This window comes from Siphateles boraxobius, unplaced genomic scaffold (genome assembly GCF_051911475.1).
Source record: "Siphateles boraxobius isolate OS27281-9 unplaced genomic scaffold, OSU_SipBor_1 151, whole genome shotgun sequence".
NCBI lineage: Eukaryota > Metazoa > Chordata > Actinopteri > Cypriniformes > Leuciscidae > Siphateles > Siphateles boraxobius.
Genome location: NW_027508757.1, coordinates 271,591 through 294,320, shown reverse-complemented (window position 1 = coordinate 294,320; position 22,730 = coordinate 271,591). Strand labels below are relative to the sequence as shown.

At 34.3% G+C, this 22,730-nt stretch overlaps 1 protein-coding gene across 8 annotated transcripts in view; it reads left to right on the top strand.

Annotated features, from left to right (window-relative positions):
• The window catches only part of arhgap44b (Rho GTPase activating protein 44b), a 66,688-nt gene extending 45,129 nt beyond the window's left edge, over nt 1–21,559 (top strand). For 2 of the 8 annotated variants that reach the window (XM_077230821.1, XM_077230820.1), the window contains exons 8-22: nt 2,302–2,370; nt 2,444–2,525; nt 3,759–3,886; nt 4,759–4,870; nt 4,951–5,032; nt 5,152–5,232; nt 6,821–6,934; nt 7,677–7,768; nt 9,245–9,533; nt 9,626–9,643; nt 10,356–10,538; nt 12,631–13,032; nt 14,686–14,801; nt 15,615–15,947; nt 20,715–20,938. In XM_077230821.1, coding sequence (XP_077086936.1) covers nt 2,302–2,370; nt 2,444–2,525; nt 3,759–3,886; nt 4,759–4,870; nt 4,951–5,032; nt 5,152–5,232; nt 6,821–6,934; nt 7,677–7,768; nt 9,245–9,533; nt 9,626–9,643; nt 10,356–10,538; nt 12,631–13,032; nt 14,686–14,801; nt 15,615–15,947; nt 20,715–20,809 — 2,196 coding nt within the window. In that variant the 3' untranslated portion in view covers nt 20,810–20,938. Of the gene's footprint in view, nt 1–2,301; nt 2,371–2,443; nt 2,526–3,758; nt 3,887–4,758; nt 4,871–4,950; nt 5,033–5,151; nt 5,233–6,820; nt 6,935–7,676; nt 7,769–9,244; nt 9,534–9,625; nt 9,644–10,355; nt 10,539–12,630; nt 13,033–14,685; nt 14,802–15,614; nt 15,948–19,304; nt 19,345–20,714 lie in introns of all 8 variants that reach the window. The other 6 variants (XM_077230825.1, XM_077230826.1, XM_077230823.1 and 3 more) reach the window with 5 other exon arrangements.
• The last annotated feature ends 1,171 nt before the right edge of the window (nt 21,560–22,730 follow it).

The following is a 22,730-nucleotide window of genomic DNA, read 5'->3' as shown; positions in this document are numbered from 1 at the left end:
TACTCACTACATCTACATATACACTCTTAATCACACAGACACACACAAACTTCTACTCACTACATCTACATATACACACTTACTCACACACAGACACACACACACTTCTACTCACTACATCTACATATACACACTTACTCACACACAGACACACACACACTTCTACTCACTACATCTACATATACACTCTTAATCACACAGACACACACAAACTTCTACTCACTACATCTACATATACACACTTACTCACACACACACACACACACACACACACACACACACACACACACACACACACACACACACACACACACACACACTTCTACTCACTACATCTACATATTGTTCGTCAAAAACACCAGGGGCCTCATTTATAAAACTGTGTATAGAATCCTTACTAAAAGTGTACGTGCGCCCGAAAGCCAAAAATGGCGCTGAATTCACTTTATAAATCCCAGTCATCGTAACATTGTGCGCACATGCGTCTCCTCCCCGAAATAACCATATATGGAGCTTACAACGCCTAGTTTTACTATGCATATCCCCATCTGCATATCATTTGCATATGATTATCCTTCCACGTGATAACATGCTTACCGGTTCCAGACATTACGAAAATATGAAATACGGATTTCATTCGTAAAAATTATTTAATAGCCTATCCTTGCCTCGTTTTTCAATAAATCAAATAGTGTAAAATACATTTCAGAGAAAGTTTTTCTCAATCTTTTCCACTGGCCAAATAGTATTTTTAATTGATTTATATTTTTATTGGAAAAAGATAGTTTTGTGCAAATAATGCACAACAAGGTCTATTTTCTCAGACAATCTGCTATTATCATGATAAGCAATTAATCTCTGTAGTTAAAACATTAAAACACAGCATGCCAGAGGAAAAGTGTTCAAAAGCATTGCATCCACAACAAATGTTTATATTTATTGAATATAAAAATGTTGTAACTTCTCAGTAATGATTTCATGTAGTTTAAGTGTTTAACACCATTAATGAGAATGGCATATTTAATCTAAATGTTTATATCAGAAGTAAAACATAGTTTAAATCATTCTTTTATTTAGTTAAACTGTATTGCTTCATGTGATAGTCTTGATGAGTGAAATTATGATTGTATTATCTTTCTGTATATGTATAATTTTCTTGAGATTTTCCATCTAAAAGTGACCAAAAAGATATTTAACTCCAGCTCACCATCGGTGTCGCCAAACTGCTCCGTCTCCAAAACGTTCGTACGCATGGGTCAGAGTTTGCGTGCAGGTGCGCAAATTTTCCCGTCAAGTTTGTTTTTATAAATCACAACTTCTGCGTCGGAAGTAGCGTACGCATCTTTCAGGGCCTGTTTTGTGCGTACGCAACGGTTATAAATGAGGCCCCAGATCGCTGTTGACGATGTGTCCAGCTGATGAAAACACACACTCAGCCCTGATTCGTACGATTTTTGCTGAACTGAGAAGGGTGTTCGTCAGCAGGAAGCCACATTGCGCTGTATACTGGATAAGCTAACAAAACACACCGCGTCAGTCACGTCATCATCGTGTCTCGCGCGCCCCTTGACACACAAAAAATTTGAATGCATGTTGTTGTTGTTTTTTTTAAAGGACCATTCCGGCCAAAAATGAACCTAGGGGTAAATAACACATGGGTACCGAGTCGACCGTTCTCTGGGATGCGTTTTCATGATAATCGAATGTACCCAGTTTTAACATTAGTTTTAGTTAGCTTATAACACTAGTGTATGGGGCATCGAATAAGTAAAAATAAAAATGGCTAGTTGATACCACTAACAAGGCTCAAAATAGCCCCACACTAACACGCTAACATAATGAGGGTCTCTACCTGCAAACCGAAGCATTGAGAACTGTGTAAGTGTACAGACAGTTTAATAAGAAGATACTTTATAAAGACAGTACACTTCGCGTATACAAGCAGGAGCCATCTTTGGAGAACAGTCTCGACCAGTTGAACCGCGAACGCCGTGATACGTGAGCTGAACTGTGACTATCGACTATTGCACGCCGTTCGTGGTTCGACTGGTCAAGACTGTTTTCAAAGATGGCTCCTGCTTGTATCCATGAAGTGTACTGTCTTTAGCCCTAGGTTCATTTTTGGCCGGAATTGTCCTTTAATTCGACGAATATTCGAAATTCACATTTTTATTTGACAGCCCTAGTACATACTGCACACTGTAAAAATGCCAGTATAGAAGTATGCGATTGTAGGTTAACCGAACTGTTCTTCTCTTTCTCATTAAAGTATGCATCACTTTTAATGTTAATGTTTTTCAGGATCAGCTCTCAGCGGATATGTATAGTTTCATGGCCAAAGAAATGGATTATGCAAACTACTTCCAGACGGTGAGTGCGTTAATCATTTAGATGAACAGCCTCTCGTTTCATTATTAACGTCTCTGTCTCTCTCTGTCTCCAGTTGATCGAGGTTCAGGCCGAGTATCACAAGAAGTCTTTGGAGTTGCTCCAGAACGTTCTCCCTCAAATTAAAGCTCAACAGGGTGAGAAAATTATGAATGAACACCAGAAACTATGAACTGAAAAAGCAAGGTCTAAAGATTAAAATTGGGATTGAGGTTTAAAATGTGATTTAAAAAACAAATCCAGGATTCCTCTGCTTGTTTGTAGGACTGCACAATATGGCTGTAAAATAATGATGATAATAATCACTCTTTTGCCATCCAGAAATGGTATATTTATATATAATGTAAAATATATTTCCTATTTTGTGTTTTTTAATCATTTTTATATTTGTATTTGAAAATTATTTCTATATATATATATATATATATATATATATATATTTAAGATATTTTAAATTATTAAAAACATTATTTTAAAAAGATTAAATTGTTAAAAAAAATAATTGTTAAGAAATGCCATCAAATGCACAATAACATGTTTCCTTTTTCCGGTGTGATAAGAAGAAGAGGAGTCATAATCTGACTGGGAGTAAAGAATAAACAATATATTAAAAAACTGTGTTGTAAAGTAGACAAAGATAGTAAAAAGTCTTCCTTTATAATATATTATATCGTATTATATTATAATTAATTATATGAATATGATTAATTTTCACTGCAATTAAGTAAATCATATGGGCCTCATCATAAAAAATCATATTTTATTTGTAATTTTATAAGTATTTTAATCTTTAATTATAGTTTTAATCCAAGTGAAAGAGAATTTCATTGTTAATTACATTTATTTGTATGACAATTAATCATTAGTACAACGATCATGATCGTGACATGCCTAACATATATATATATTTTATTTGAAATAAAAATGAATAGATATATTTATATATAATGTAAAATATATTTCCTATTTTGTGTTTTTTAATCATTTTTATATTTGTATTTGAAAATGATTTCAATATATATATATATATATATATATATATATATATATATATATATATATATATTTAAGATATTTTTAATTATTAAAAACATTATTTTAAAAAGATTAAATTGTTAAAAAATGTTATCCAATAAAAAAAAAAAAACATTTTTCATTACAACCGTGAAATAAACTTCACTAATTAATTTGATTAAATTGCAGTCTTTCCAAGTGTTTGGTTTTATTTCGATTAATCGTATAGTTTTCAGTCTTGGATGTGACATCAGATCTCTCACTTTAATATCACACATGTTATTGATGGTCATGTGACTGCATGTGGTCTGTGGAGTCTGTGTTCAGCTGGTGAACAGTGTGTGTTCTGCGTTCAGAGTCGTGGGTGGAGAAGCCGTGTTTCGGGAAACCTCTGGAGGATCACCTGACTCTGAGCGGGAGAGAGATCGCGTTCCCCATCGAGGCGTGTGTGACGGTGCTGATGGACTGTGGCCTGCAGGAGGAGGTGAAGCTTCACTGCAAACACACGCGTTCGGGGATTGAGTGATGTAAAGAAATCATATAACTGATATTATAAAGCAGATAGTCATGGTTCTGGATGCTGTGCTGATTGGAAGATAATATTTTAATAATTAAAGTTCACATTGGCATGTTCACAATTCTCTGATGTCGGTTACGGTTCACATGACATGCAGGTAAACGTAGAATGTTTATTTTTTTTTAAATCATTTTAATTGTGCATTTTTATGATTTAATTAATACAAATGTTCATATATATATTTTTTTATTTATACAATCATTTAATAATTTTAAATATTTAATTTATATATAGTATATAAGTATATAATGCACTTATATAATGCAGGTTAACAATTAAAATGTTTCATATTTTTTTGTAATTTTATTTATGTATTATTTTAAATTATTATATTAATTTTTATGATTAAATTGTTTTTTCATATATATATATATATATATATTTTTTTTTTTATATATATAATGTTTTACATGTAATAATTTTAAATTAATAATGGATAAATTACTATAATTTATATATAGTATATTAATATATAATGCACAGCATGCAGGTAAACAAATAAAATGTTTCAATTTTTTTTATTTAAATTTGAAATATTATTAAGTGTACATTTTTATTATTTAAGTAATTATATTTTTTTATAATTTTGTATTATTTAACTCATTACCCACAGTGTCATATATATTTTATATATTTAATTATATATATATATATATATTAAAAATAGGCATATTTTATCTGTGTGTGTGTGTGTCTGCGTGTGTGTGTGTGTGTGTGTGTGTGTGTGTGTGTGTGTGTGTGTGTGTGTGTGTGTGTGTGTGTGTGTGTGTGTGTGTCAGGGTTTGTTCCGAGTTGCTCCGTCTGCCTCGAAGCTGAAGAAGCTGAAGGCATCACTAGACTGTGGCGTGTTGGACTTCCAGGAATACTCCATAGATCCTCATGCGGTTGCAGGTGAGATTCCCCTCCGCTGATGTTGAACTGCGACAGTCACTCCTGATCACGACTCGTGGTGTTTCTACTGTGTGTTTCAGGAGCTCTGAAATCATACCTGCGGGAACTGCCCGAACCCCTGCTGACCTTTGACCTCTACGAGGAGTGGATTCAGGCATCAAAGTGAGAGAAAACTAACACTCACCATCAAGCAGAGTTGGTTTCTGATGGTTAGTTTGCTGGTGGAATTACTCATGAGCTTGTGTGTGTGTGTGTGTGTGTGTGTGTATGTGTGTGTGTAGTATCACGGATCAGGACAAGCGTCTGCAGGCTCTGTTATCCACCTGTGAGAGGCTTCCCTTAGCAAACAGCAACAACTTCAGGTGAGTCCAAAGATCCCACAAAACCTGCATTTCCCATCATTCATAGTGATGTGTGTGAGCTGTGCAGGACATCAGAGCTGTTCGATCATACGAGCCCCATCTCTCTATCACCCTCACTTTACTGTCCTACGAATAATAGCAAAAAGCCCACACATATAAATTATACATATAAATTATATAATATATATAGACACAGATACATAATTAATTAAATAATTTAAAATAAATCAATATAATATCTAAATAAATATTTATTTATATGTATAGTATATTAGTATATAATATTAATATAATAACTTAATTAAAAATACATTTAAATAAAATTATGATGTATAAATGAAATGTACAGTATGTATACATACATACTTTATATACTTTGTATTTTTTTATATTTAATAATTGAGAAAATATAATTGTTTAAATTGTTGCGATATATAATTTACACACACATATATTTATATATATATATATATACTTCACATATTATGTTTTTACATTTAAAAGGTTAGTTCACCCCAAAATGAAAATTAAGTCATTAATTACTCACCCCCATGCTGTACCAACCCCGTAAGACCTTCGTTCATCTTCGGAACACAAATGAAGATATTCTTGATTAAATCTGAGAGGTGGATCACTGCTACATAGGCTGCCAGAGGGAATGAAACTTGACGGCCCAGAAAGTCATTAAAGAAAATGTTTAAATATTCCATGTGCCTACAGTGGCTCAACTATAAGTTTATCAAGCGACGAGACTACTTTTTGTGCGAAAAAAAACCATAAATAACGACTTTATTCGACTATTCCTTTTCTTCCTTGTGGGCCTGAGACGAGAGTTCAAGAGATTTCCACGACGCATGCGCGAGAACTGAGAAGAGAACGTTCTTCTTCTAATACTTCTTGTTCAGTTCTCGCGCATGCGTCGTGGAAATCTCTTGAACTCTCGTCTCAGGCCCACAAGGAAGAAAAGGAATAGTCGAATAAAGTCGTTATTTATGTTTTTTTTTTTCGGAAAAAAAGTAGTCTCGTCGCTTGATAAACTTATAGTTGAGCCACTGTAGGCACATGGAATATTTAAACATTTTCTTTAATGACTTTCTGGGCCGTCAAGTTTCATTCCCTCTGGCAGCCTATGTAGCAGTGATCCACCTCTCAGATTTAATCAAAAATATCTTCATTTGTGTTCCGAAGATGAACGAAGGTCTTACGGGGTTGGTACAGCATGGGGGTGAGTAATTAATGACTTAATTTTCATTTTGGGGTGAACTAACCCTTTAATAATGTTTTGTATTTATTTTTCATATATTGTATATATTTATAATATATGTAGTGCTGTCATTTTGAATAATCTCATCTAACATAAAAGTTACAATATATAATATATATATATATATATATGTACAAACTTTTATGTTAGATGAGATTAATCATGATTAATTTATTTAACAGCACTATATATATATATATATATATATATATATATATATATATTGCCGGGGATATATCTTCTTAAATTTTTACTAATTTATCAGTAAGTTTAATAAACTAATGTGTATTTGTTGTCAGAGTTTTCAGACTGTTTCATTTCCAGGTATTTGGTTAAATTTCTCGCCAAGCTGAACGAGTATCAAGATTATAATAAAATGACGCCAGGAAACATTGCGATCGTCCTGGGGCCGAACCTGTTGTGGGCGCGAGCGGACGGGTGAGTGACACACACACACACACACACACACACACACACACACACACACACACACACACACACACACACACACACACACACACACACACACACACACACACACAGACACAGACACAGACTCTCTCTCACACACACTCACACAAACACACACACACTCTATTCTGATATTCTAATATTCTGATTGTTCCAATCCAATCGGACTTCTGACCTGTAATGCTGCCTGAATCATAATCATAATCATAATCATAATCATACACTGTTGGTTCGTTGGCCAGAGGAGAACTGAGCGACTGATTCTGCCTCTGATGGAGTTTCTGTCCTTTTTCTACCTTTGTTTCCATTGGTTTTTGGCTTGCTTAGTTGGGGACATTAAATTTAACATTTAATTTAATATTCAACAATATTATTGATCTCCTGCATTGACACCATTATACGAGAACTGAACTGAGCTGGACGATGACATCACGGTTTACTCCAGAGCGGCTATATATATAAATGAACTAAATTAATAACTTTTTTACAACAAAAATGAAACATCACTGAATTTACTTAAGCTGGACTATGACACTATTTTCTTCCAAAAACAAACTTTGTTCCATTATTTTCCTGTTATCTCTGTAAAGCTGCTTTGAAACACTATATTGTAAAAAGCGCTATATAAATAAATGTGACTTGACTTGACACACACACACACCTTCAGCATCTTTACACACTCCTCACTCGTGTGTCTCGATCATCTCAGGAACATTACGGAGATGATGACCACAGTCTCGCTGCAGATCGTCGGGATCATCGAGCCCATAATCCAGCATGCTGATTGGTTCTTCCCAGGAGGTGAGATACTATAGCTAACAAGACCATGAATAACCTCAAAAGCACGATTATTATTAGACGTGTTAAATATCACTGTAATAATAGCAGTGTAACGATTCCCTCATGTCACGATTCGATACATATCACAATACTGAACTCACGATACCATATTATTGTGAGACTCCAAAACAATTGGTAAAATATTAACAAAAAATGTACTGTAGATTAAAATGCTAAATTTGATATTACATTGTGTGTGTAAATGAATAGGATTGGACTTGGTGCTGAACAGAGCACAGGACAATAGAGACACCAGAATAACAATATTCACGATTCTGAAGCTGAAAATACTGAATTATTTCAGACGAATATGCTTTCATAATCTAGTCCTAATATAGGACACTTATTACTGGTAACATCAGACATCTGGCATTATCAGGACCCACAAATATTCCCCATTGCATTATTATACATTATATTCAACATTATATATAGTAGTTTAATGTAGTACTGACACTAAAACTCTGTAAACTGCGAAAACAAATTTCTCACACAGAATTTTTCATTTTGGTTGAACTAAACACAATACAAATTGTCACTATCCACGATACATATTGATGCATTTTTGTATTGCAATATATTGTGACCATAGACTGTAAAAAAATATATTGTGACACGATATATTGTTACAGCCCTATGTAATATATACAGTATGTCTGAATTATTTAGTGCTGGGTTCGTACAAGGTGATTACTTGAATTTGACTTTTTGATATTTAAGTCCTGGAAAATCCTTGAAAACAGCCATAATTACGAAGAGGTACTTGAAAAGTGCTTGACTTATTTAAATATAATATATATATTAAATTTTTCTTTTTCTTTTTTAAACAACACACATATACAATATTTTCACGCAAAAGAACACTGCAGCCCGTCTGATAAACCCCCATCAGACATTTTCTCCATACGAACTACGCCAACATTATAATATAAAATATTTTTTATTGAACAGTAATATCCATTATAAACTTCGTTTTTAGTATATATTATCAAACACGTTGTAAGTTGTATTTTGGATACGTTATATCTGTAATTTGAGTTTAAAAAATCCTAAAGATATTCTTTGATAAGAACGATCTCTGATTGTAGTTTTTGAAAACCAAAAAAGTAGTGCTTGAAAAGTCCTTGAAAGTCCTGGAATTTCTTTTTACAGAATCTGTACGAACCCTGTTAATGAAAACCGGTTGTTTGCAGAGATACATATACATTATATTCAACATTATATTTAGTAGTTTAATGTAGTACTACTGACACTAAAACTCTTTAAACATGAATTTTTTCTCACAGTCATTTTCATTTTGGGTGAACAAAACACAATACATATTGATGCATTTTTGTATTGCGATATATTGTGACACGATATATTGTTACAGCCCTATGTGATAATATACAGTATGTCTGAATTATGTAACTTAATGAAAAGCGGTTCTGTTTGCAGAGATCGAGTTTAATGTGACGGGCAACTACGGCAGCCCCGTCCACACCAACCACAACGCTAACTACAGCTCGATGCCTTCGCCTGACATGGACCAATCAGATCGCAGGCAGCCCATGGACCAATCAGATTGCAGACAGCCCATGGACCAATCAGATCGCAGGCAGCCCATGGACCAATCAGATCGCAGGCAGCCCATGGACCAATCAGATCGCAGGCTTTCGGACCAGAGCCGGCGACCCCTCAGCGTGGCGACCGACAACATGATGCTGGAGTTCTACAAGAAAGACGGGTCCGTTGCGTGTGTGAGCGCTCCTCGTGCTGTCCTCTCCTCTGCTTTGGGTTTGAATCACTGATGCTTCTGCTTTTATTCCACTAATGCAGCATTAGGAAAATTCAAAGGTACGGTGCAGCTTCTGTCTCTTTCTGTTGTGTCAGTCTCAACTTTCCTGATTCCCTGCAAACGCTTTTGGTGTTTGTGTTTCTTCCTGCCAGCTGAGGATGCTTGTGAGGAACGTTGATAACGTGACATGAATTATGGCATATTAACATTTTTTTTAAGGGTATTTCATGATGTAGTATTTCCCAAATCTGTTATATTTTGTAATTAATTCATTCATTCATTCATTCATTAACATTAATCAAACACCACTGTTCAAAAGTTGCTTCTGCTCACCAAGGCTGCATTTATTTGATCAAAAATACTGTGTAAAATAGTGAAATAATATTCCAATGTAAAAACGCAAGTAAAGTTTGCTGAATTTTCAGCATCATTACTCCAGTCTTCAGTGTCACATGATCCTTCAGAAATCACTATAATATGATGATTTGACGATCAAGAAACATTTATGATTATTATCAATGATGAAAACATTGTGGAAACTGATACATTAGTTTTTCAGGATTCTTTAATGAATTTAAGATTTAAAAGTATTTATTTGAAATAGAATCTTTTGTTACATTATAAACGTCTTTACTGTCACTTTTGATCAATTTAATGTGTCCTTGCTGAATAAAAGTATTAATTTCTTACTGACCCTGAACTTTTGAACAGTAGTGTATTACTAGGCTTGTTTCGAGGGATCTGATTGGCCGTGTGTCTGCCCCGTTGCAGTATGGGAGTGCGAGTGATGGACACTTCATGGGTTTCTCGAAGAGGTTCCTCATCGTCCCGTAAGAGTTCGTCGACGCCTCCCAGCGTTCAGCCGCTCTCTGATTCGCTGAACCCCGAGCAAGCGGACGATGTCTCCACCTCCCCCTCACAGACTCCGCCCCCCATCAGCAGCGATAGGCCCAGGTAAACCGAGACGACCAATAGGAATCCAGAAAACATAATGCTCAGTTCAGCCAGCTGAGTACATCATATTATACAGTCAAACCAAAAATTATTCAGACACCAGGTATAATTGTTGATATTTTTTACTAGTGTGTGCAGGACACTATAGTTCATTTATGTAAGTGAGGAGAGCAAAATAAAGTAAACTGTGACATATTATACACAAAACGTCTTCATACCAGTATAAAAATTTGGGACTAAAGTTATTCCGACACTTTGAGCTGATCATGTTTTGCTGAAGTGTTTTTTCTTTAATAACTAATGCAGCTTTTTACACCACAGACTGAACAACATGAAGCATTGCTTGGTGATTGGTTGAGCTAAACTGGTATTATCTAATTGTGTAGTTAAATTTAACAGCTGACAGATATTCAACATAATTCATGTGTGAGAGTCTAACAGAAGGACGGACAAAACCAGTGAAATATAAACTGATTTAATAACTCTGAGTTCTGCTCATATTTTATTACCATTTTCTATATAGCAAATAAACTGATAATGTGAGATGTTGAAGGTGTCTGAATAAACTTTGGTTTGACTGTACATCACACTTGAATCTCATATAAAGCAGTCCAAATAAATAACATTTGTGATTTAAAGCATAAAGTAAAGCAACGAAATGTTCAAGTTTTGATCATTTCTAGTTGGCTGAATTGAAGTTCAGATATCAGTTATCATCTCATGTTATTCCAAACCTGTATGTTAACTCATTATTCACTGATTCTCTTTCTCAGTGTTTGAACTATTCCTCATTATTGTGACAGTGTGAATCCTGATTATATATTATTTTATGATCCTAGATATCTCAGAATGCACATATATGTGTGACACGAGACTCATAATCTCTCGTTTGTTGATGAATGTGTGAAGCTTTAGACAGGCCTTGTGTTTTATTCTGTGCTGTTTGTTATCAGGAATATTTTAAAGGAATGCTTTTAAAGTAAATGAATGCTTTTATTTACTATTTGTTTAATTACAATCAATTACTGATATTAATAAATATTTTTAAAATTAATTATTTATTAATATCATGTATTAATATTATATATTAATTGTAAATACATAAATAATTTCTTAATAATAAAAACAATATTGTAATTATTAATATTTAATCATATTTTATTTATTAATAATCTAATTATAATTGATTATTAATTGATATGACTTATTATTAATTTTAATATAATAAAATCAATGATTAATTAATATTAATAAATAAAAATGTTAATAATTAATATTTGTAACATACTATTTGTGTTAATACATTCAATTAATTATTGATATTAAAACATATTTCTCAAATTAATGATTAATTATAATTATCATCAATGATTATTTAATATTAATAATACATTACATTTTCAATTCACAATCAAATAATTATTATGATTATATTATTAACTATTTATAATATAATCATTAATATGAATTATTTAATGAATGTAATTGAATAAATAATAATTAATATTAATAACACTATTTTAATTCACATGAATAAATATTAATTGCATTTGTATAATTAATTGAAGTACATCTGCACTGTAGAAACAACTGCACTCATTAACATTACATCACCCCAGAAATGCTGTTTATGGAGCTGAACGTATTGATCCCTGAATATTCCTGAGCACTGAATCAATAAATAAATATTTCTAATTTAATTCTTAATATTAATTCATTAATGTAAATAAAAAATACTTAACACTATTTTAATTTTTAATAATATTAATTTAATTAATTAATATAACGTTGCCACAGAAAAGCAGTTTATGGAGCTGAACGTATTGATCCCTGAATATTCCTGAATCAATAAATAAATATTTCTAATTTAATTCTTAATATTAATTCATTCATGTAAATAAATAAATACTTAACACTATTTTAATTTTTAATAATATTAATTTAATTAATTAATATGACGTTGCCACAGAAAAGCTGTTGATGGAGCTGAACGTATTGATCCCTGAATATTCCTGATCGCTGAATCCCACAGACACGACAGCTCCCCTGCTCCCGGTCCTTTTTTATCTGTCAACCTTCAACATGTTTGCAGCTCAGAGGATTATCGGGACTCCTGTGTCGTGTGCCGGTCCCCTGAGGAGGAGAGGCCGCCTCCTCCGTACCCGTTCCCTTCATCCTCCTCTTCCTCGTTCTCCTCGTTCTCTCTCCCTCGTCCCGCTCCCGAGTGTGTCCCTCTCCCGCTGTTCCCCCGCTCTCCACTCCTCCTGTCCTCCACCTCTCTGGACATCAACTCCAACCCCAAACCCAGTGTCCTGCACCTGCCCAAACAGGGGTCGCTGACCTCTGACCCCTGCCCCCCGCACACGACCCCCCCGCCCGTGTACATCAAACCCCAGCTCGTTCTGCCCCGCCACGACCCCTGCTATCCGAACCTTAGCCCTCATGCTCCGCCACCGTGGGCCTGTAATCCAGAGAGAGGACTCAGAGCGCATAGGTAATATGCCAAATGAACCTTTCTCTACCTTATTAGGAAAAATACATTATTTCTTATAGAAAAATATCATTATTTTAATAAAACAATGACAGTAACAGTAACTACCCAGAAAAAACCCGAGCAGAACCAGCAGTTTGAGATCTTACATCAAGTTTCTGATTATAAATATTATTGATCAGCATCAGAGCACACCAGATATGCTCAACAATCGCAAGATGATTATCAATAGGCCCTGAAATACTCACAGCAAATGTCTTTTTCCTTCTATACCTTAGTGAACTAACTAGTTAGCGTCCCCCTGTGGTGAAAATCCAGCTTTTAATGTTGTTTATATGTCTATGTGGTGTTTTTAATACGCTTTAAGACAAACCATGTGTAAATTCATAAGTCGACAGCATTGCTGAGTATTTTCTGCTTAAAACTGCAGTGAACCAAAGACAGTCTCAAAAACACGCTTTGAAATCGCTGGTGTTTCTGACGTCACAAACTACCTTGTAACCAATCAGATCAACGTGTGATCGTCAACGAGTGGATCTCTGAGTGAGTGAGTGAGTGGAGGCGGGGCTCATTTGCATATTCATAGAACCGCGTATACTAAATGAGGCAAGGGTGTCGAGTTACATTCAAGATATTTTAAGGCATGAAGATGTTTTTGCAAGGAAAAAAAATATTTAAATGTCATTTTGGTGATTAAAGATGAGTTTTAAGGGATACATTTTTTAACTACAGGGGGACTTTGATGAATATATTGAATATGTAAATATGTGCTGCACACTTTCCTCTCAATAACAAAATAAACGCACAACGAAAATAAGAAAACCGCAGTTCAGAAAGCATCTGATCGTAGCGATGTGGATGTCTTTGCAGCAGCTCTGAGTTTCAATCAAGTCACATCACGTTTATTTATACAATAGATTGCTTTAAAGCAGCAGCTTTTACAGTGTTAAACATGAAAAACTGTGTCAGTGTCGCTTTACAACTTCAGTTTCTACTATAAAGCGTCTCTCCAGAGTTTTACTCGTGTCTGAAGAACAGAAGAAATGAACCGGAAATGTACTTTTTAAAGAAGGCGGATCCTCAAAGCCACGCCCACCTTATTACATCATCACCACACGGACCAATGGGAGTTCAGAGGCGTTTACCAGCCAGTGAAAAAAGGGAAGTTATTTAAAAATAAAGTTTTCAGTACAGTAACATTTAGGTTAGCGTTCAAAACTCTGCTGTTCTGAATATGCTCAAGAAGATTTTCTTGAAATCTTTCCCTGCGCTGCTTTATGCATTAAAATGAGCAAAAATCCCAGCTGGCAAATTCAGGGATTTTTATCTTTGCTTTTGACCTGCTGCCACACTAGCATGGATATTTCTTACTGAAATGTTTTTTTGGTATCCGCATACACTTAACTTGATGTATTTATTACTTATTTATTTGTTGTTGTTTTTTTCCCAACATCAATAAGTGGAGCTTCAATCAGATTTACCTCAATTCTGGGGACAAATGTGTTGCCAAAAGTACACGATTTCAGTTTGGAGGTTTATTCATTTTAATGTTCAGAAGTGTGTGTATGTGTATGTGTGTGTGTGTGTGTGTGTGTGTGTGTGTGTGTGTGTGTGTGTGTGTGTGTAGTTAATGGATGTTTGTGTTCCTGTCATCAGCACTCAGAAGAATAAGGAGCTCTCGCCTGTGATTGGTCAAAGAGGAATTTCACCAACAGCTCCCTCTGGTGGACAGAACCAGCTCTCAGATCAGAGTCCTCACACACTGCGTAAAGGTGTGTGTGTTCAGCGTGTGCATGAATAGACAAAACAAGCAAAATGATAAAATAGTAATGGATTGAAAATAGTAATCAATGCATTTCAGCTTAATTTTTAGCAGCCACAAGGATTTATTTTCAATTAATCATATTTCAATTTATTTCACCAGCCCCTAAATGATAATTTTTAGTATCTACATTCATGTATTTATTTATATATACTTAAGCCATATTCAGCTTGTGCATGAATAGAACGTGACTGGAAATAAAACAGCAATGCATTTCATGTAAATTTTATTTTTTATTCTTTTTGCAAATTAATATGCAAATGCTTTCCCTCCAGAACATTCATTTTTAGCAGCTAAAATGATTTCTTTTTTTAATGAATCATATTTATATTTATTTCACCAGCACCTAAATGATCATTTTTAGTATCTACATACACTTTACCTTTAATATTTCAGCCATTTTTAGCTTGTGCATGAATAGATAGTGACTAGAAATAAAACATTTTTTTTAAAAGAATTTAAATTTGCAATTAATATGCAAACGCATTACCTCCAGAACATTAATTTTTAGCAGCTAAAAGGATTTATTTTTAATGAATTATATTTCCAATTATTTCACCAGCCCCTAAATGATAATTTTTAGTATCTACATACATTTTACCTTTAATACTTCAGCCATTTTTAGCTTGTGCATGAATAGATAGTGACTGGAAATAAAAAAAAATATTGTAAATTTAAATTTGCAATTAATATACAAACACTTTCCCTCCAGAATGTTAATTTTTTAGCATCTAGAAAACTAAATTCTTTCTTTTTCTTTCAGTTTCCAAAAAGCTGGCCCCCATCCCTCCCAAGAGTGTGTTTTCTCCGTCGGATGTGTCTCCGGGTCCGTCTCCGGTGAGTCTGTCTCCGACTCCTCCCAGCACTCCGTCATTATACAGCTTCAGTTACTCTCAGAGCCCGGGACACGGACACACACTCTCGTCCCCGCCTTCGCTGACCGGCACCCTGCCCAGATCCCGGCCCGTGGCCAAACCCCCCCGACACAGACCCAGCCTGCCCCCCCCACAGCCTCCCGGGGCCGGTCTGAGTCCACAGGAGCCCGAGGAGCACGCGGGCCTGCACGGACTGGCAGCGGCGGAGAGCATGTCTACAGGTGAACCTGGCAGCGTCTGCACATGCATATCTCAATGGGAGTTTCAGGATGAACATTGCTTTAAAGTGCCTTTATTATGCTCTTTCGAATATTACCTTTCATGTTTAATAGAGCTGTTTGTTATGGAAGCTTGTTTCCGGCACAGAAAACATCTTTTTAAAAGATAATTACGACTTTTTATCTCACAATTATGAATTTTTATGTCAGAATTGCATGATATAAACTCACAATTCTGACTTTGCGGACGTTTTACATTCACAAACTATGGAAGCTTGTTTCCACCACAGAATAAAAAATAAAAAAGGTAATTGCGACTTTATATCACGCAATTCTGACTATATAACACAATTCTGACTATGTGACTATATAACACAATTCTGACAATATCACGCAATTCTGACTTTATATCACGCAATTCTGACTATATAACACGCAATTCTGACTATACAACACAATTCTGACTATATAACACAATTCTAACTATATAACACAATTCTGACTATATAACACACAATTCTGACAATATCACACAATTCTGACTTTATATCACACAATTCTGACAATATAACACAATTCTGACTTTATATCACGCAATTCTGACTATATAACACAATTCTGACTATGTGACTATATAACACAATTCTGACTTTATATCACGCAATTCTGACTTAATATCACGCAATTCTGACTATATAACACGCAATTCTGACTATACAACACAATTCTGACTATATAACACAATTTTAACTATATAACACAATTCTGACTTTATATCACGCAATTCTGACTTTATATCACGCAGTTCTGACAATATAACACAATTCTGACTATATAACACAATTCTGACTATATAACACACAATTCTGACTTTATATCACGCAGTTCTGACAATATAACACAATTCTGACTATATAACACAATTCTGACTATACAACACAATTCTGACTATATAACACAATTCTGACTTTATATCACGCAATTCTGACTTTATATCACGCAATTCTGACAATATAACACAATTCTGACTATATAACATGCAATTCTGACTATATAACACAATTCTGACCATATAACACGCAATTCTGACTATATAACACACAATTCTGACTATATAACACACAATTCTGACTTTATATCACGTAATTCTGACAATATAACACAATTCTGACTATATAACACAATTCTGACTTTATATCACAATTCTGACTATATAACACAATTCTGACTTTATATCACACAATTCTGACTATATAACACACAATTCTGACTATATAACACACAATTCTGACTTTATATCACGTAATTCTGACTTTATATCACGCAATTCTGACAATATAACACAATTCTGACTATATAACACAATTCTGACTTTATATCACAATTCTGACTATATAACACAATTCTGACTTTATATCACACAATTCTGACTATATAACACACAATTCTGACTATATAACACACAATTCTGACTTTATATCACGTAATTCTGACTTTATATCACGCAATTCTGACAATATAAAAATTCTGACTATATAACACGCAATTCTGACTTTATATCACACAATTCTGACTATATAACACAATTCTGACTTTATATCACACAATTCTGACTATATAACACACAATTCTGACTATATAACACACAATTCTGACTTTATATCACGTAATTCTGACTTTATATCACGCAATTCTGACAATATAACACAATTCTGACTATATAACATGCAATTCTGACTTTATATCACACAATTCTAACTATATAACACAATTCTGACTTTATATCACACAATTCTGACTATATAACACACAATTCTGACTATATAACACACAATTCTGACTTTATATCACGTAATTCTGACTTTATATCACGCAATTCTGACAATATAACACAATTCTGACTATATAACATGCAATTCTGACTTTATATCACGCAATTGACAAAAAGATGTAAACTTGCAATTGTGAGAAAAAAAGTCTGAATTGTGGGATAAGAAAGGCACAATTAACTTTTTGTTTTTTTATTCTGTGACAGAAACAAGCTTTCATAGTTAGTGAATGTAAAAGGACGGCAAAGTTTTAAAGATCAAAGATAAATTGAGTTTTTCTCTCCTAAAAGAAAGAATCGATTTTGAACTAAAACGAGTCGTCAGTAATTCAGTCTCACTTCCTGCTGAACCTGGGTAGATGTGCAGCTCATTTGCATAATGCCAGCCTCTGGTGTTGATTGGCTGAACAATCTTAGCTCCGCCCTCAAACACTAGTTTATCTGAGACTGGAAGAGTTTGGTTCGTGTTGTTCATGTCGAGAAGACGCTGTTTTCTGAGATTGATACGGTAAAACTCACGCCATCGTTACTGTTCGTATCACTGTGAGATTCAGATATGATAATGAGCGTTTGCTTTCTGACCAATCAGAGCAGAGTATCTCTCAGAGAGGCGGAGCTTAGAGAGACTGAATCCTTGATGGAGGTGTTTCAGACACTGAGAGAAAACAGCTGATGCTGCAGTGGAGATTATGAGGAAATTAAAGTGTTTTTGACTTTGTATGCATGTAAAACTATTGTAGGAGACTCTAAAACAACATTAGAAGCCTTTAATAACAGCATAATAGGGGCACTTTAAAAAACAACTCCAGGTGTGATGTGTTTATATGGCTGCACAATTAGGCCCAATTTTTTTTACTGTATATCAATATGACCTTAGTATTAATAATGATTATTATTTATATTATTATATGATTATTAATAATAAAATATTAAATAAAATAAGTAGTTTCACTATTATAGTATTTCACTGCAAAATGTTATTTAAAACAAATATACATATAATCATTTTTATCTTACAATTCCAGCTGTGAGTCATTTGTTTAAAAAATGGCGATTGTGTTTTAAAATGTGATTTAAAAATAATCTGTGTTTGTAAGGCTGCATAATTTGGCCAAAATCTTGATAATATATCAACATGACTAAAATAATAATATTATATTTCTAATTATTATTATTATCATTAAATAAATAAAAATATTGCTGTTATAATATTTCACTGTGAAATAAAAAATGTAGTGTTTAAAAATGATAATATAATTTTCATTTGCAGTACAGCTGTATGAATAATTTTATTTTAAATTCTGACATTTCCTTTAACTATGTGAGCAAACTTGAAGATAAAGTTATATCGTGGTATTGCACTATTATATTTTCTTGACACGATTATAAATTGACTGAAATTAGTTATATTATTTGCTGTCGACTGTTTGGAACAGAGCCGAAGAGAACACAGACGCGTGAGTGTGTGTGTGTGTGTGTGTGTGTTATATATCACATCTGCTGGGTTCAGGTGGTTTTGTGTTGTTTTGCAGCGGTGTGAGGTCGGGGGTCAGTGGGCTTTGGCTCAGAAGGGTAAGCAGTGTGTGTGTGTGTGTGTGTGAACTCACCCGCCATCATCACTAACGCATGGCGCCGTCCCGCATGGCTCTCGCGTGTCCCTGTGATCCGCATCACCATCCGTCCTTCACTTTAAACACACTCGCTCACCCATCTCACATGTGTGTTAGTGAACCAACACACACCCTTCTGCTGTTCCCTATTGAACCCCACTTCCATAAACTCTGATCCATCTCTAAAGAATCATGCAATAACTATAGAAGATGATATTATTATATTGCAGCTATATTACTGTATCTTCTCGACTGCAGCTCTCCATCTGAGATCCAGATGCATCAATGATGTCAAACATGAGTTCAGTTTCACACACAGCATCATGTGACTCCAGATGACTGGGAATATAGTGCAGGATTCATACAGTATGGATGACTGTTATGATCATCTATTATTTATTTTTATTTATTTGAGCTGCATGATTATACTTCTTTTGTATTCCACTGAAGAAGAAAAAATAACCGTACAGGTTTGAACATGATTGTGAGTAAATTATGAAAGAATGTGCAAATAATATTTGTTTGTAAAGTGTTCAGTCACTGGATGTGAATTTCACCTCCCATATCATGTTTTGCAGTCTTTCAGAAGGATTTTAACAGTTGTCAGATGCTTTAAAACAGTTCAAAAGTTTGGGGTCAGTAAGATTTTTTAAAAGTAATTAATACTTTTATTCATCAAGGATGAATTCAATTGATCAAAAGTGACAGTAAATACATTTATAATGTTACAAAAGATTCTATTTCATATAAACGCTGTTCTTTTGAACTTTCTATTCATTAAAGAATCCTGAAAAACAAAATGTATCAACTGTAGAAACAACTGTTTTCAACTGATAATAATCATAAATGTTTCGTGAGCATCAAATCATCATATTATAGTGATTTCTGAAGGATCATGTGACACTGAAGACTGGAGTAATGATGCTGGAAATTCAGCTTTGATCACAGGAATAAATTACACTTTATTATATATTCACATAGAAAACAGCTGATTTACATTAGAATAATATTTCACTATTTTTACTGTATTGTTGATCATAAATGCAGCTTTGGTGAGCAGAAGAGACTCTTTCAGAAACATTAAGAAATCTCACGACCCCAAACCTTTGATCGCCAGTGTATGACGCATATTTAACAGAAATCTTTATTGCTGTTCATAAATCTGTACTGTACTGAACACTTTTGTTGTCAGTTACTGTATGACACTTGAATGGTGTTCAGAGTCATTTACACTTTTTTTTTTCTTTCTTCATCTCCAAACCAGCTTAAAAACCGGAGTATATTTGATGGTGTTGATTCTGTCCTCTTCTAACAGTGTTGTGTTTCCCCCAGACTCGTGTGATCTGGACGGGAGATCTAGCGCCCCCTACAGGAACTCAGTGTCTCTGCTGGACTCAGAAGAGGAGATCGAGAGCACTGCCCTATGACCCCTGGGGTTTCCCACAATGCTTTGCTCCTCCCCTCACCGCACAGATGAGCTTGTGAAGTCCATGATCCGCCCGTCCACATGAACTGGATCCAACAGACGCCAGGACATCTACACGTCTTATGTTTTTACAGTTTTACGTCTTGTTTGTTTTCTATTTGCCTTATCTGAGTTCTTGCACTTTTGCCTTGAGGTTCGTGTAGTGTACGTTTGGGTCCGTCGATTCGCTCTGATTCGTCCTCATGATTATGGAGATTGTTAAGCATGATCTCGCTGTGGTTTGTCCTCGGATTTTTAATTTTCGATTGTTTGAGGCCGTTCACAGACAATGCATCAGTCTGGGGTCAGTAAGATTTTTTTGTTTTTGAAAGAGTCTCTTCTGCTCATCAAATCTGCATTTATTTGATCAAAAATACAGTAAAAATAGTGAAATATTATTGTAATTTAAATTAGCCGTTTTCTATGTGAATATATAGTAAAGTGTAATTTATTCCTGTGATCAAAGCTGAATTTTCAGCATCATTACTCCAGTCTTCAGTGTCACATGATCCTTCAGAAATCACTATAATATGATGATTTGATGCTTAAGAAACATTTATGATTATTATCAATGTTGAAAACATTTTTGATGAATAGAAAGTTCAAAAGAACAGCATTTATTTGAAATAGAATCTTTTGTAACATTATAAATGTCTTAACTGTCATTTTAGATAATTTAATGCATCCTCAATGAATAAACATATAAATAAAATAATTATTATTATTTTTTTAAAAATCTTACTGACCTTTTCAGAATAGTTTTTTTAATTTATTTTTTTTTTATAAAGAAATGTGGTTTATTTAAGGTGCCGTCCCTGTCAGGATAAAAAGCGTAATATTTTCCTCAAGTTTCTACAGGATCTGTGAGTGAATGCTGGACGAGTTTGATATCAAACCTTATTGAATAATTAAAGATAATATATAAAGGATCACAGAAAATATCAAAATTAAAACAGATATAAAGTTCTTTAATGTCATATAACAATATTTTTGCTGAACAGAAAACAGCAGTTTCTGAATGTTTTTATCATAATTTCACCCGAATGTTTCTGATGTCCTTATGATCAGTGAATCCATGACTTTTACAGTAAATATGGATAACATTATTTAAAATCAAATTAATTTTTTCAGACCTGGAAATCACATTTTAACCCTTTGATGCGTGAACTGAAATCCCACGCCAACAAATGGAATGATTATATTTCGAGAGTATTTAATACGTCTGACCACTACAGTAGCAGATATTGTAGATATTCCCCGGGTGCAAAGGTCAAAGGTCATCATCTCTCCCTCCCTCAATGATAAAAATACCTTAAAGTTTGTGTAATCTAGCAGACATCATGCATCCGAGGGTTAAAGTTCCCTGATATTTCCAGGTTTTCCTGTACTGACCGAACACAGGCTGTTGATTACTGGCGTCAGTCGTGCTATTAATAATAATTCATAAACTGTGCTGTAAGTATTAGCTTGTGTGAATGCTGTTCATCCACATGTACATAGTCTATAGAATCAAAGGTCAAATATTTATGAATCTCTTTCTCTCGCTATATAAATATAAATATATACAGACGATATTATTTTTGCTTCCGACACACTGCTGGTGTGTGTACATACACTAATATGATTCCTGTGAAGGGAAGAATCATTCAGATGAACTGAGTGTGTGTGTGTGTGTGTGTGTGTGTGTGTGTGTGTGTGTGTGTGTGTGTGTGTGTGTGTGTGTGTGTGTGTGTGTGAGACTCAGAACAGGATTGCGACAGAGATTAAACCCAAGTCACAAGTTTACGTCCTCTCGCGGGACGGTCGTGTGTGTGTGTGTGTGTGTGTGTGTGTGTGTGTGTGTGTGTGTGTGTGTGTGTGTGTGTGTGTGTGTGTGTGTGTCT